This window comes from Leptidea sinapis, chromosome 13 (assembly GCF_905404315.1).
Source record: "Leptidea sinapis chromosome 13, ilLepSina1.1, whole genome shotgun sequence".
NCBI lineage: Eukaryota > Metazoa > Arthropoda > Insecta > Lepidoptera > Pieridae > Leptidea > Leptidea sinapis.
Window position 1 is genome coordinate 3973241 of NC_066277.1, and position 17440 is coordinate 3990680.

The window sequence follows — 17440 nt, forward strand, 5'->3', positions numbered from 1 at the left end:
AGACTTAATTAAACGAAGATCCCTTTTATTCAAAATCTAGAACAACATTAAAGAAGAAAATACAAACAGAACAGGAACGCTGCAGCTACTTATGGTAAAATCAGGCGGAACCAAAAACGCAGAGAAATAACCCCAAGAAAAAGCTATATATTAGTAGTAAATATCATAAAACTAAAATACATAAATTACTGGGCAAATGAGACTTAACATCTTGTCTCAAGGTGACGAGCGCAGTTGTAGTGCCGCTAAGAATTTTTGGGGGTTTTCAAGAATCCTGAGCGGCACTGCATTGTAATGGGCAGGGCGTATCAATTATCATCAGCTGAACGTCCTGCTCGTCTCGTCCCTTATTTTCGTAAAAAAAAACAAATCAAGGAAAAGCGATATACTTAAGTATTGACTATTTATTGAAGTAGGCGTTACTTGCGAAAATCCATAATTATCCAAATGATTTGAGTTTTCTTTAGTGTTAATTCCGCCAATATTTGTCTTTAAACAGTTCGACACGTGTTTCGCCTCTACACGAGGCATCCTCAGGACGTGTGGACTCACCGAAATCTCGCCAGTTTCGTACGAAAAAGCAAATGACGTTATAGAATGTCATTGCAAAAAGCGAATGAAGTCAATCGGAAACTTTCTCGGTAATCGGAAGTCGTTACAAGGACGAAATTATGGTTACAACGTAACTTTTTCTCACAGAAAACTGTACAATTAAAGTATTGGAAATGAAATTATTAGGATTTAGATTAGTATAAAACGAGGCACAGTAGATAGTGATCTATTGAAAACTGTGGAAAAAAAAATTGAAAAAAAAAATGCGTCGGCACAGCAGATTGGAGGGGTTTCACAAATGTTACCACTTGTGACAATTTCGAGGGGGGGGCTAAGAATCTATATTAAGCCTTGAAGGGGTAACGTTGTCCACCGAAGGAGAGGAGAGGAGAAGAAAGGAGATAAGCCGCGAAGCTTTCAGGTTATTTCCACCAAGGCAGTGGGAAAAGGTGCGTGCAAACGCAGGCGTTGCCCGTCCGTCCGCCTACAATCTTCTCTTCGCTGCCTGATCCATTTCCACTTAAGCTAAGCGGAGACGAGATGTGGAAATAACAAAATCTGATTAGTTATCAAAATACATCTCCTGTCCTCTCCGCTTTGGTGGGTACATGGCCTTAGACGTGAAGGACCGGATGGGATAATAATGCCGTGCCTGGAGTAAAAAAAGATAGCAAAGGTTATAAAATTTAGATTGATAAACTTATTTTTGAAATGCAACGAGATGTATACGAGTATATGTATTGTTTGAATGAGTTTCATTTAAATTTTAGTTTAAGTGTTAACGTGTTGAGTTAAAAATAATATGCCGTGCCCGCATAATGATGTAACCTACAAAATTATAACACGCTATATAAACGATTGGAGGAGCTAGTGTTAATATGAGGTCAAGAATAATATAATAAAATAGTCAACACGTAACAAGCGCGATTGAACATGATTACAATATTGGCAACACTTACACGTGCACATAGTTTTTAATCAAATTCAAATATTTTTATTCAAAACTAGCTGACCCGACAGACGTTGTCCTGTATATAATAAATAAAATAATGTTTTTATATGAATTTGTCAATAATATATCATAACATCAAAAATTACTTCGTAAAATATGCACCCTGCTGTCGTAATGAAATTGTTTCACATCAGAACTGTCAAACCGTGCGTCAATAAATTCTCTCATAGAAATTATGTATGGACACTTCAAAGGAAAAACAAATTTGTTGTTTTTATTTAATTTAGCAGCATTTTCCTATTTATTCACCTTTTAAACCTTTTCTGGACTTCCACAAATAATTCAAGACCAAAATTAGCCAAATCGGTCCAGCCGTTCTCGAGTTTTAGCGAGACTAACGAACAGCAATTCATTTTTAAATGAAAATCATCAAAATTGGTCCAGCCGTTTAACAGGTAGTTTAATTGTGAATCTAAACCATTCTCGAATCCACCTGAAGACACACACCAATCTCAAATTCACCGGAACACACAAAAATATCACCAAAATCGGTCCAGCCGTTTATGAGGTAGTTCAATTGTGAATCTAAACCATCCTCGAATCCCCTTGAACTCACACAAATTTTTTTATCAAAATCGGTCCAGCCGTCTAGGAGGAGTTCAGTGACATACACACGCACACAAGAAATATATACATAAAGATAGTTAGTTAGTTAGTTACACTTATTGAAAGTCAAAAACAACCACCCATTCCAAAATGAATGTCTCAGACCTGAGAAGAATGGGCGCAACAAACTCAGCGCGCTTTTTTTTCTTCGAAAAAATATTTTTACAAAGTAATATTGTACAATTTAACTTATTTTTTAATAGCCTGAGGGCGGTCACTCCATTCCCAATCTGTGGTATCATTAAGAAAGTCATTTATGTAATAGTAACCTTTACCACACAAACGTTTTTTAACAATTCTTTTGAATAACGTAACACTTTTGTTTTGAACATTTTCTGAGATCTTGTTGTAAAAGCATATACCGTACTGGTTAGCTGGTGTTAAGTGATCACCGCTACCTGCATTCTCTTTCATCACCAGGGGAATCACAGGATCGTTGCCAGTCTTTAAGGACGCTGTACGCGCTTTTTTTGAAGGTACCCATGTCGTATCGTCCTGGAAACACCACACAAGTAAGTTCATTCCACAGCTTTGTAGTACGTGGAAGAAAGCTCCTTGAAAACTGCACTGTGGAAGACAGTTTCTTGTTTATTCAACCATCAGCCCTGTAGGAATAAATCATCTGTTCATCCATCAGCCCTAGGTGTACCGCTAAAGATAATGTTGTTATTTTCTTTAGCTATTCTCTATCCGATATCCTTCTAAGTATCAAGTAAACACCATACTTTTATCAAATCGTAAAAAACTCATAAACTTTATCTTATTTTGTTTGATGTTTTGATGGCAATTTAATTGTGGTAGCACAGGTCGTGACCATATCTAAACTATTATAAGCATACGGATTTCAATACAAATTAATTATTGTAACGTAATTTATATCTTTAATGAATTTTATACAAAACTTGCAAGTTTAGAAGAACTTCAAAGCTTACTTTTTGGGGAATAGTGAAATTTATGAGTTACTAATAATTATAATTTAACCTTCCGAAATCGGCAGTGCCCCAGGGCAGTAGATTTTTCAGATACATTAAAACCGAAAGTGCCGAACGGCACACTATCCGCTCACCAAGTGCTGACTCTTATTTTGTTTATAAGGTGGTTTGTTAGTCTTATAGCTTGTTACAATAGCTTTCAGATACATTCACTCAAATCACCATAATTATAAGTAATCTATCAATACACGTAAAAATAATACGCATTAACAGAACGCTGCGCGAGCGCTAAAGTCACACCGATCTGAGGCATACCGCGCGATCAGTTTCCCGGAACGGGAAGGTGAATAGTATTTTTTAAAGAGGAAAAGGCTCAAGAAAAAGGGGCAAGGGGCTCATGTGAAGGCAAGTGGAAAGGCAGCTTTGGAACATTGGATAACAATAGCATAAAATTTTTAATATTAATGAATATCTGAATTCAAAATAACTATCATGAAGTAGAAACTTATTTTTATTTCTTTATGCGAGCTGAGTACTTCATTGTGTGGTTATTGAATGAGACCGACCCGTCACGAGTTAACGAAGGGAGAGTAGCTCGGTGAACATAGTATTTTCTATTATTAACCTCCCTAGATGAAGTTTCAATTTTGTTGTTTGGTCCAAGCACACACCGGTATTTTTAATTTATATTTTGCTTTTCAATTATTAATGTAGCATTAATGTAGAATCTTTTTCACCTTCAGCATCTAGATATGTAGGTATATATTATTACTAGTTTTGATATAATTGTAAAAGTGAGCACGTATGAAAAGAGTAATGAATATAGAGGAAGCGCGTGAGCTTTGTAAGGATAGAGGCAAGTGGCATTCTTTGTTGTCTCTGCCTACCCCGACGAGAACAAGCCTTAAGTGTATGTGTGTGTAGGAGTGAGATACATTCTTTAAAAAAAAACTCTTGGGATTATCATTAATCATCGCACCACGCCAGTCCCGCTGCCAGTTATTTCTACGGCACCAACGCTCATCCCACCAGAACTTAGATGGGGCACTGAGAAATTTTGAATTTTCGTCTTTCATTTGTTTTTTAAGAATGAGAATCACTGTTAATATTTAAAAAATATGATATAGATTCTACATTATAATTGCGGAGGTTGAATTAGGTGACAATTATATGATAAATTTTATCATATAATTGTCACCTAATTCAACCTTATCTTATATATAGAAAAAAAACATAAATCTACGCCTATTTTATCAAATTTTAAAAAATTGAGACAAGAAATATAACTGTTGTATCTCTAACGTGATCAATAGCAATATCTATCTATGTATTTTTACTAGTTAATCGCACAATTGAAAATGAATAACGCGTGGTTGAAATCAGATTTTTTTTTGGGTTGTTAGTCGGTCTGAACAATTTTATTACTTTTATGAAATATTCCATATTTAAAACCCTTTTTAACTTTAAACATGATTCATAATATTGGATGCAGCCCAATAACAATTTACAGCCATATAATAATGCGATAATTGAATTTCTTTTATATTCTTCTCACAAGCTTATCGTTTTGAACATAATGGTAGATTCAGGTAATTTAAATTAAATATTTTAAATGATGATACAAAAACGTTTAGTTTAAGCTTGCTTGAATAAAGTTTATTTGACTTTGACTAACAGTTCAACGCTGTTTTCGGGTGAAAATTTCAGAGTGCGATGAATGACTGCACATACCAAACCAGAAAGTTCTACTTCTACGTTATCACCAATATGCTCCCAACTAAACTCTCGGCCTAACAAATAAAATTGGCATAAAGTTTTTGTTTTTTTTTGGGATATTATGACCTGGTAACTAAGACCTTTAAGTCAATGGCATAAAGTTATAACTAAGCATAAACAAAGAATATGTAAAATGTTTACAAATAGACATTTTGCTGACGAATGGTTTATTCCGATTTATAACGTTTCCCTCGTTTATTTGCAAGGCAGCTTGTCATTCAAAAAACTTCAGAATTAATATTGTATTGAGTGTTGTCAACGATATTGTAAACATTTTGCATATTCTTTGTTTATCATCATTTATAACTTTATACCAAGTTTATTTGTAAGGCCGTATGAATTCCATTCGAAAAAAAGCAACATTCTCATAGTATGAGTCAAAATAATTTTCTAAATTCTTTGTTATCTTCGATTTCCACTTAATCCTAATCCTAAAAGTTATTTACAACCATTTGTCTGTCCGTCTATTGATAAGTAAAAATGCAAAAAAAGGAAGGCCAAACCCACACATTTAGCCGCTATCTACAACTTTAGAAACAAATAACCATTGATAATAATGACATTGAAATTTGCCATAATATTTGTATTACGTACATAGATAAGTTGACCTGACCCACCGATAAATCTGACGACATTTAAGGACTGCTTCAGAAGCCGAAGCATCAGTCACTTTGAACACACTCAACAGCTATGAAGGACAAGAAAGTGAGTTAAACATTTTTTTGAAGGCTAATTTTAATTCTTGGGTAGAATTTGACTGTGACACTTGTGTTTGAAGTTAGTATTGAACTTGTTATAATGTGCGCTTGTGGATTGGACCATCCCGGTTCTGATTTTTTTATGGACTTAGAGATCGTCAGTCTCCCGTTTTACGTATGTTTTACGACATTTTTTTAACTCTAATTTGAATATTAAATTAACTGCTTTGGTTATTTCTACTTTTTCTTCTAAATTCAGTATTTTTTTAACTTTGAAATTTTTTACTCTTTTACGAAATGTTTATAAAAAAAGTCGATAGATTCAAATATATCTTAAATTACATATCGTAATTGATATAATACCAATAAATATTTTTTTATCAGTAGCAGGTAGGTATTCATTTTATGTGGTATGTAGGTACCTACAGCTACATATTCTTTTGAGAAAGAAATCTGAGTTTATGTTTGTCCAATTCTCATTTACTTTATTTAATACATTAATTTAATATATCTTTATTTTGTATGCGATTAAAGTTTACTTTTCTTTAAGACTAGAGAAAGAAAAAAGGTATAGAAAAATGAACAATAATAAAGTTAAAAAGGGAATTGACGGGTAACAAAATTAAAAAACGGGTTATAAATATCTTCTAATGTCGTATAATGTAGGTAGGTATATAGTTTATAATAAAATAGTATTTTAGCGAATTATAGACAGGAATATTACTCAAATTTTGAGATCAGATAAATAGGATGTTGCTAGGATGACACATGATTTCAACCGCTATGAAAGACATGACTATAACTGTTACCATATTTATGTTCTCCTGGTGTCTACGCAGTGATAGTCAGAATATTAAGGTATACTCACGTCATACATAAGGCAATCTCTTCATCAACTATGATCGCCTGGTACCTTAACACTGTATAATGCTTCCTGACACATTTTCTCCCACGTTAAATCTTATGAATTTATGTGTCTGTCTCTTTCTACTGTCTCGCTTTTTCGTTTCATCAACATTCAAACTACAACGATGCTAAAGAAGTTTTCATTTCTAACAAGTGAGATTTTTCTTGCACGATTGAATACAATCGTAACTTTATATGATCTTATATTACGAAATGTATAATACCTATTTAAAAAACAAGGCAGAAAGAACATAACACTCCCGCTCACATTAAGCGAACTAAAAATGATTTTGTACGTACCTAACAACTTGTAAACAGTGATAGAGATCAGAGATCAGAAACAATAAATTATTTAGGAGTGAACTGTATATTAAATATGGATTTAATCGCAGCAGTAAATGATATCTGAAAACTGTTGGTTCTCCAAGAGCCCTGGTTGTATACAAGAAGAAAAATTTTAAGGAAACCCTTGAAGCAATAGGAGTCTCCTTTGCACAGGATGCCGGCTAGATTATGGGTACCACAACGGCGCCTATTTCTGCCGTGAAGCAGTAATGTGTAAGCATTACTGTGTTTAGGTCTGAAAGGCGTCGTAGCTAGTGAAATTACTGGGCAAATGAGACTTGACATCTTATGTCTCAATGTGATCAGAGCTGTTGTAGTGCCGTGAGAATTTTTGGGTATTTCAAGAATCCTGAGCGGCACTGAATTGTAATGGGCAGGATGTATCAATTACCATAATTAAGTCCTGCTCATCTCGACCCTTATTTTCATAAAAAAAATCACTCAGATGCTTCGATGCTCCTGGTGGTTATGTTGGTGATCAGCAACCACGTGTCATTTACATTAAGTAGATATATGAATAAGTAGCTGATGAAATAGTAGCAGCTATGGTAGCTGGGTTTGTTTTGCTCATTTTTTATCTTTTATCATAATAGCACAGAGTGAAACAGCCATAATTCTAAGTGTAAAGCTTGTCTTTATGGGTAAAGATAAAAGAATACATAATATCTATCTTGGGACCAAGCCAATGGCTTTGAGGAATTGGGCGGAGCTAGGTTACCTTTGTCTGCGTAAGATCGCCTCTGTCTTAATTATTCAGAATCGGAAGCATTTTTATTAATTACAAACTATCTTTAATACGCTTACAAAACGATATCTTGTTAAATAATATTTAAATACAGTATAGTACATTACGATACAAGTGCGCAAATTCGACCACTATAATTATTTTCAAACATTCCCGTACGCGCACAACATTCATCCAGGCTCGGTTACGGTTTTCAAGGAGCTTTCTTCCTCGTACTACAAAGCTGTGGAATAAGCTTCCTTGTGCGGTGTTTCCAGGACGATACGACATGGATACCTTCAATAAAAGCGCGTACACCTACCTTAAAGGCCGGCAACGTTCTTGTGATTCCTGTGGTGTTGCAGGAGAGTGTGGGCGGCGGTGATCACTTAACACCAGGTGACCCGTACGCTCGTTTGTCCTGCTATTCCATAAAAAAATAGTTACATTCCCGCACGCTCGTGTCAACGTGTGTGGAAAGTGGTACTTTGCGAACGCAAATGCATGCGTAAAATCGAACTTTGCGCACAAAAATAATAAAAAAAACTCATAGATTTTTGCTTCTGTTTTAAGGAAACTGTTGGAGTAATTGACCCATCCCAGCTGCTTCGGCCAGAAAAGATTTACGATGACAAGCCCGTGACGGCATTCCGGGACTACTCCATCGACGACAATGATCCTATCAGGCAGAGGGTCAGAAAGACCTACTACACAATGCACACTTACATGACCGTTGACTTTGTAAAATGTAAGTGGTCTCATTTCATTTGTAACTATATTGTAATAAAGTTGACCGCAGGAAAATAAATGTAGGTTTAATGAGCACACCTTTCATTAATAGATACAATTAATGCGTGTGTATCCATATCTACTCTGTGGTTATAATAACACTTAACAATTATGGAGGGTATCAATCATGCGTGTATCACGGACGAGTAAAAAAAAGGACTCCGTGTCACCTTACATAACAGTGAGGCACCAAAACAACCCGGTAAAACGTGTAAATACTTAGCCCCAAGCTGACACACTAATTCAAGCCGATCGGCCGCCATTATGAGATTTGCCATCGTCTGTAACAGATCAGTTTGCGTCGCAATAAAATATTTTAAAAATGCCGTTGTGCGTTGTGATTAAGTGTAAAAACAATAATATAAAAGAATTTGTGGTTATATGATTATCTAAGGGAGAAAAAATTGTGTAACTGGTATACCCCGTAACCGCACACACACTAGCATAAAGGTGCTTCACTTGCTAATATCACGGCGCGGAGTCCTTCTTTTTTTACTAGTCTAGTGGCGTGTAAATGAAAAAGTGTCTGTCAAAATGTATCAAATAAGGGTGGCGCTACAGGGTAAATCTTAAAAGTAGCGCCAAATACAAAATAATACTAATCACTCTAGTTACACGTTTTCTCATAATAATTCTTAAAGGTTATATTCACTACATTATTTTGTACAACGTAAGTTATTAAAATTTTCAATAATTAACTAATTTAGTCGACAATGTTAATAATTTTTTTAACTCCTTCAATTTTCATACCATACCCTGTGCCTACACCAGCGCCATTGTGGAAGCTTTTTGAACTGTTATTTACAGCATAAGCTGGACACTTTTTGAACTTCTCTCCCATATGAGATGATTCTCCTTGCCTCTACCCTCCATATAAACAATTAAGCTATAGAACTTGTATGTGCAATGTTCGTTTTAGGACAGTACTGCCACATGAGTGACCTAGTTCCTCTGTTGTATTGCGACTACACTTACTCAGTCAATAGAAATAGAAATATATTTATTTACAATGGGAATGACAATGACATAACATTCACTAAGGATTATTCAAAAACACGTATTTCCTGAAAGAGGTTTTATGTACGATAGATAGGACCGGGAAGGGCCCGTCTTAGTTTATAACATTTATTTCCACTGTCTGTGACTCATTTTGCTGTAACCGTATGTATGTATTCATAGACCTGCATGTTTTCCTAACAATTAAGTAAATAAACTGTTGGTAAAACGTGCATTCAGAATTTCACGGCCATTACATAAGAAATCCAACCTTAATCGTTCCTTCTTCTTAATGTTGTAAACATAGCCACAACTTCATAAATATATAACGGCCGCTCCCAATATACTATCTACAGATAGAGATAAATTACTACCTTCTACTGTCAGTAGTTAGCTGTCAATAATCTGAAGCTGTCATAATATACCCGATAAGTCATTATTATCGCCTTATATTGGTACGCGTGAATTGCAATTTCCATTCAAACTTCTATCGCCGGTAAGCTTTACGTTGTCCCATTGACAGAGAGCATGTATCGATAAGTATTAGGCCGGAAAAGTCAACGATAGTAACGATTTTTATTTTCAAGTAAGAGATAGACTGAATATTGGGAACGGACGTAAGTCAATAAATACCATTGTCGCCCGATAGCGAAATCCAACTTCAAAACCAATCCTGTCTCACAAACACAATGTGGACATTAGGCAAAGATTTCGGAATTACATAAATACCTACCTCTCTATTTCCATCTATTATTGAAATTCTAACTTCACCCTGATTATGACATTTTTAGAAGTAAGTTTAACTTTAGGCGCGATGAGGGTAAAAATAAACTTGCAGGGTGTGAGATAAAAATATAGATATAAGTTTTATTATTAATAACTAGTATTGTTATATTAATAGTTGCATTTGTCTGCACTAAGTTGTTTATTTATTCGATCCATCACTGATAATTACATTAATTCAAGCTACAATAAAATATTTAATCTAAAGTTAATTCTAAATGCATTATCGTTTAAGGTAGATACAGCATGCAATTATTATGAAGCTTACAAATATTTATATCAAATTAAGTACTTATACATAATTTAAAAAACGTATTAACTTATTACCGAAAAATAAAACACAATGAAATAGTTCTTGGTATTTCGCTAAATTGAAATCAGTTAAATATAAAATATATTTTGTTAATATTACAAATTATTTAATTTATCACATAATAAAATTTTACTTCGGAATGTTTGAGTGAGTCCCCGAAAGGATCCAAATGTTTGCTACATATGACACTACCATACTCTACACTTCTTACCAAGCTGTTATATAAAAGTATTTTGGTGTGTAAATTTCGGAATACTTTGCTGTGCCTCAGGACAAAACCCAGTTAGTTGTACTAACACACACTCTTCTTTCATTAATAACCCCATAAGTGCATTCAGTTTCTTTATGACTACTTCACCTTAACACCTCATTAACCTTTTTATCAAATAATTTATTTTATAATTATTATGAATGGTCTGTTATCCAGCTAAAATGGACAAATGGCTGAAGTTCAACCACTTCAAAGCGACTATGAAGGAGGCTCTCTACAGGATGAACGAGCTGGTGGATGAGTCAGACCCTGACCTGAACCTGCCCAACATCGTGCACGCCTTCCAGACTGCGGAGCGGATTCGCCAGGACTATCCTGACGAGGAATGGTTCCAGCTAATTGGACTGATCCATGATGTCGGAAAGGTGAGTTTAAGAGAAAATATTCATTTTTTTTGTAGCCATAAAATCACCTTTAGAAGAAAATATTTATAAAAATAAACTGATATCTTAATATAAATATAATAAATCACCTACTAAAAACGATTGTGTGGTTTTATGAAAATCTTGGTAAAAGTAAAAGTGAAGTGTTTTTTTTACATTATTACTTTTATTATTTATTACATTGAAATAAAAATTTTTGGAATAATATTCCATTAAGGGTATAAAAATCGCTTTATCAATCATAATTTTATACTTGGGTAATTGGAATGAAAGTAGACTAAGTCTCCAACTAATATTTTTAATTGAACTCTGAAAATGATGAAATTTGAATATAGTCTATAGGTACACTACACGGTCAGCTGCTGCGAACTATGGGCGCCGCCCAACCGTCACGCGACATGCAACACACAGATGAAAAAGTTTGAGACGATGTATTAAAAGTTTCACTTTAAAACTAGCTATTTTATTAGCAAATAAAATGGCCGAGTGAAATCGATTCTAACGACATGTACACTAGAGTTATTCCTTTGCTCTATCTCTAAAACCTATTAAAGTACACATAAAAGAATACATCCTTGCTTAAAAAGTAGAGCACTATTTAAAAACCCTAATATAGAAGAAAAATATTTCCTATATTTTTAAAGTGCCACCACAGCTTTGACTTTAGTTATTATTGAAGATTTCTTTTCAAAATACCGACAATAAAAGTTCATAACCCACGGCCATGACTACTGAATGGATTTTTGAATAATAATATGTAATTATTAGTTACTCGTGGACTACAGATTTCTCAAATGAAATTGCTTTGGATATATTTTGGGTATGGCATTATTACAAAAAGATAACACTTTCTGTTGAAGAGAAGTATAAAAGTCGCATTTATAATTTTTATCCAATATTATATCATTGTTTTTGTACCTATTGAAAAAACATTTTAATTTGCAAATCTGTGTAGCATGTATTGTCTGCTATTAAATGTTCATTTCATTAATTTACAATTATTATCTTTTGTTAGGTGCTAGCGTTGTACGACGAGCCGCAATGGTGCGTCGTAGGTGACACCTTCCCCGTCGGCTGTAAGTGGGACAAACACATCGTATACGGAGACGACAGCTTCAAAGATAACCCAGACACCCACAACCCTAAATATAAGTAAGTTCTAGATAACCCCACCCCCCTAGATAGACCGATTATCTGGTCAAGATCGCCGGAATGAGGGCAGCGCAGAACCGATCGTGTCGTGGAGATCTTTGGAGATAGGCCTTTGTTAATGGATATAATATATTTCTTCCAATGGGTAGGAGACCATGTGTTCTCAGTGTCTGTTGTGTCTAACACTTATTGATAAACTGTCCACGCACCTTACAGATTTGACAGGACACCCTAGATCTATCACGTAGGTACCTCTATCACAGAATAAGTTGGATTATTCAAAGAGGTAACGTGACCCGTATTCTGGTCACATTACCTGCCGAATGGGACCTTAATGCAGTTTTATAGTTAAGTAGTTAGACAATTGCTTATTCTAGTTAAATTTATGTTTCTTTTCGTTATGTAGGGAAAACAAATTTTAAGGTGTGTACTAAAAATGATCACGTTTGTCGCCGTGTAAAACAGAGCTGCTGCAAATGTCGAAAGACCAGTACTTTATAGTTACGTAGATATGTTCTACTGCATATCTATCACGGGAGAGTCCCGAAGAAATATTTGACGAGAAGTATCTCGTACGGAGTACGCTTTTCAATCAACAATCAAACAGCAGAACGAACTACTTTTCTGAGCGTTTAAAAGGTGATAATATATATTATAAAACGTAGGCATATATCCTTTAGGTCGGCAACACTCTTTACTCGTGTGGCAGAGATGTTATTTTCTGAGAATTTGTTTCTTTTTAAAACGTAACACTAAAATGATATGTGTATTCTTCCAGCACTAAATACGGCATGTACAAACCCAACTGTGGTATTGAGAACATCATCATGTCCTGGGGTCACGATGAGTATCTCTACCACATCCTCCTCCACAATAAAGGAAAGTTCCCGCAAGAAGGTCTTTGGATGATCAGGTAACAGACTACAGTAGAATCCGCTTTATTTAATCGAACCCGATTAAGCTTAATCGCATACGAGTAATACACCATTTTACGCCAGTCACTGTAACTTAAGACCTGTTTTCACATATATATTCTTTTAATGAAAGTAAGGGACGAGACGAGCAGGACGTTGAGCTGATGTTAATTGTTACGCCCTGTCCATTACAATGCAGTGCCGCTCATGATTCTCGAAAAACCCAAAAATTCCCTTCAGACATAAGATGTTAAGTCGTATTTTCCCAGTAATTGCACTAGCTACGGCGCCCTTCAGACCAAAACACAGTAATGTTTACACATTACTGCTCCACGTCAGAAATAGGCGCCGTTGTGCTACCCATAATCTAGCCGGCATCCTGTGCAAAGGAGCCTCCCACTGCTAGGTATATTTCTTTACGCTTAATACCATTCGTCATCCCGTTTAATGAGCCTAATACGCCAAAAACAGAAGAACAAGAAACCATGATACTGCAGGGTTTTCCTGGATATTCTTCCCTAGATGACAATGCGGTACCCTACGAAATGAAATCAATTGAAGATCTTATTGAGAATGTGAATAACACCACCTATTACCATTTATTTTTAATGCAACTTTTGGAAAGTTTTGCTTAAGATTTTTATCATAGCAACAAGAACGCCATTTTCTGCCGTGATGCAGTAGTGGAGGGTGCCATAGCTAGTGAAATTACTGGGAAAATGAAACTTACATCTTATGTCTCAAGGTGACGAGTGCAATTGTAGAGCCGTGAGAAATTTGGGTATTTCAAGAATCCTGAGCAGCACTGTAATGGTCAGGGCGTATCGATTACCATCAGCTGAACGTCCTACTCGTCTCGCTCCTATTGTCATAAAAAAAGTAATGAAACGAGCAGATGACCCACTAAGCGACATCATTTACCTACAGTCACATTACGATCACAATGCGATAAGGCCTCGATACATTGTCGTTGCAAATACTCTGAGATTTAAAGATGCCGCCATATGTCACTCAAATGACTGTACATCTTTTGTTATGCTTATTAATTACTCGGATAATTAGTCGAGTATTCGCATATTTACCCGCGTTATCAGTTTAGTCGTCAGCTCATGAATGTCAATAGCAATAGGAATGTGCAAAGATTTGCATCTTATCGATACCAGAACCGCTTTATCGCGGCAGCCGAAGTCGATACTGACATAGAAATCAGCTGAAGAAAATAATTTGTAATGGAATTTATAAATAAACATTATCTATTCATTTATTTTTTTATTGTGCTATTTTGTATTTTTATTATTTGCTATCATGTGCTAAGTATTTTATATCTCATGACTCATACGGAACGCGAGATGTCGCGGTTTCGAGTCGCGCATCGTTCATAAATTTTGTTTTCAAAACTTATTTGTGTGATTAATCCCAGAAGGTTTATCACTTTAAAAATAATAACAAATTGTTTAGATTTTCATTATTTCAAACCTTAAACAAATTATATATTAAATGTTATCGATATCGACTACCTGTGCACATCATTATGACGCTTCATAAGATCAATGAGTCCGAGCTAGAAATACTGATTACAATGTTTCACGGACTTACGAATCAGCTTATAACCTAGGCACTATGATGTGTTGTAGATACGGTTACCTGACCGCCCCCCCCCCCCCCCCCCATAAATAATACTGTAGTAAATACTAAGCGGTCATACAAACTCTGTTATGAGTTTCTTGTGCCGCTTCTTCTCTTTCAGAGTGCCATTTGTTTCCGAAGCGGTAGTAGTATCTAGTATATTAGAAATGACATCAAAAAGAATTCTAAAGGAATCAATTTTGAGGAAGTAAATGCCTTTTATGCCTATTGAATGTGTGGATTTACTTTAAGTGTAATTAAAATACGGGCCCGCTGAGTTTAGCTCGTTCTTCTCAGGTTTAAGGCATAATATCTTATCAATTAATGATCATATTAAAATAATACATTGAACTTTAAATTTGGTGTGGGCATTCCCACATATATTTATATTATGATGTTTTTAATATACCAGGTACCATTCGTTCTACCCGTGGTACGCAGGTGGTGATTACGAACACCTCATGTCCAAAGAAGACGAAAAGATCAAAGAAGCTGTCTTGAAATTCAAGTGAGTATATTTTGACATGTTTGACTCAGTTGATGCATCCACCATACGATAATTTATATTTAGACAGTTAATTCTTTATTAGTTTTTATAAAATAATTTATATTATTTAAACACGACTCATATATTGGATGTAGCACCTTACAAACTAATTTGTTATGTATATTACAGCCATTGTAAAATACTATATTTGATTAAAATGAGTGGCCGTTGAGTTTCTTGTATGTTCTTCTTTTTAAATAAATATTTGTAGTGACGATTCAAAGGTGCTTAGTTCAAGCCTAATTGAATAAATTTTATTTGACTTTGACTTTAAGAATGATTAAAGCAATAATTTATCTTAAATAAAACTATGAATTCCAGCAAATACGACCTCTACACAAAGAGTACCGTCGTTCCTGACATCGAGGCTCTATGGCCTTACTACGAGGGCTTGATCGACAAATTCATCCCCGGAGTACTTGAGTGGTAGACAAAACATTTTCCTGTTATATAATGTAAATACTTATCTTAAGGATAATAAAGCCCTCGGTTTTATTTTGTGTTTTTATTTTGTTTTTGTGTTTTCGTCTTTTATCCATCTCAAGTTCTATAAGGGCGGTTTCGACAAAACTGATAAATCCAAAAACGAAAGCTAATTTTGCATTTTACTTACCACCAACCTTAGATTAAAGATTGGTCTAGCTGCCCTCCATCTAGATACCGCATCACCTAAGAACAATGGCTTTTTTATTACGGCAACTATTAGATGCTTGTGTGCGTGGCATCTTGTCACTCAATGGATTTTTTAAAATCATGAAACATACGCTTCGTGTTATTTTACATTGAAATTAATAAAATACAAAATACTTACTATGATAAGAAAATGAAACCGAAGAATCGCTTGCAGCCAAGGTCAAAATTAACTCATCAGCACTAAGCTCAATATTTATAGCGCCTACAGATAAACATGAAGTTCTCGGTCTCATTCAGAAATCAGACCCTTATAGCTCCCCAGGTCTTGATTACCTGAATAATAAAGTCCTAAAGCCCTGCAATTGCTGAACCGCTAGCGGCGATTTTTAATCAAAGCATCGAAAGTGGTACATTCCCTAAGGCATGGAAAGTTGCGGCAGTTGTACCGATCCATAAAGGTCAATCAAAGATGGAACCCAGTAATTACAGGCCGATATCACTATTAGGGTCTGTCTCAAAACTATTGGAGCGCATTGTGAACAAAAGAGTAGTCGCTTACCTTGAATCTAACTCCCTTATAGCGAATCGGCAGTTTGGATTTAGAAGGGGCAAGTCAACAGAAGATGCAGTGACTCTTCTCACAAAAGTTGTTGCCGCCCATTTAGACGAAGGAAGGGCCTGTGTAGGAGTTTTCCTAGATTTATCGAAAGCCTTTGATACAGTTTCAATTCCCATCCTACTGCGAAAACTCGAAGCATACGGGTTCCGAGGAATTATACTGGATTGGTTTACCAGCTATTTGACGGATAGAAGCCAATGTGTTAAAGTTGGTGATAAACTTAGTGACCTGAGACCAATATCCTTCGGGGTACCACAGGGCAGCATTTTAGGTCCTACTCTGTTTTTATTATATATTAATGACATAATGTTTATCCCATTACAAAATGCTGAGATCCTGTGTTACGCTGATGACACAGCTATTGTTTTTCACGGACTCTCTTGGGATACCGTTTACGAATATGTCGAGCAAGGTATGTCACTGGTATCATACTGGCTGAAACAAAATATTCTAACTTTAAATTCTTCTAAAACTAGATTTCAATGCTTTTATAAGACTTCTGCTTCATCACCAAGCCAACAGCAAAATCTTAAAATTCACAGTACAAACTGTACAAGACGTCCAGCTCAAAAGTGCACTTGTGACCACATTAAAAGAGTTAACGCAATGAGATATCTTGGAATAGTCGTAGACGAAACATTAAGAGTTTCAGAGATCACGTTGCTGCTGTCTCAACTCGTTTACGAAAATTGGTATACACCATTAAATTGCTTCGAGAGTCCGCTGAGCTTTCATTATTAAAAAGCATCTATTTAGCCCTCGGACAATCAATCATAAATTACTGCATTCTAGCCTGGGGAGGTACAAATTCCACCAACCTCATAAAATTGGAAAGAGCGCAAAGAGCTGTGTTAAAAGTCGCT

General features: G+C 35.3%; 1 protein-coding gene across 2 annotated transcripts; it reads left to right on the plus strand.

Annotated features, from left to right (window-relative positions):
* Nucleotides 1–5459: 5459 nt before the first annotated feature.
* Nucleotides 5460–15820, plus strand: LOC126967783 (inositol oxygenase-like). Of its 2 annotated transcripts, none has more exons than XM_050812477.1 (7): nt 5460–5583; nt 8125–8299; nt 10860–11068; nt 12102–12238; nt 13017–13151; nt 15191–15286; nt 15647–15820. In XM_050812477.1, the coding sequence occupies exons 1-7, from the start codon at nt 5569–5571 to the stop codon at nt 15753–15755; spliced, it is 876 nt and encodes a 291-aa protein (XP_050668434.1). In that variant the 5' UTR covers nt 5460–5568; the 3' UTR covers nt 15756–15820. The 2 variants fall into 2 exon arrangements, with proteins under 2 accessions (XP_050668434.1, XP_050668433.1); XM_050812476.1 differs by lacking the exon at nt 5460–5583 and adding an exon at nt 5621–5751.
* Nucleotides 15821–17440: the final 1620 nt, after the last annotated feature.

Coding starts and splice junctions, on each gene's coding strand:
- LOC126967783 (XM_050812476.1), top strand. CDS start 5,677: ATGTGCGCTTGTGGATTGGACCATCCCGGTTCTGATTTTTTTATGGAC. Junction 12,239..13,016: donor ACCCACAACCCTAAATATAA/GTAAGTTCTAGA, acceptor GTATTCTTCCAG/CACTAAATACGGCATGTACA. Junction 15,287..15,646: donor GAAGCTGTCTTGAAATTCAA/GTGAGTATATTT, acceptor TATGAATTCCAG/CAAATACGACCTCTACACAA.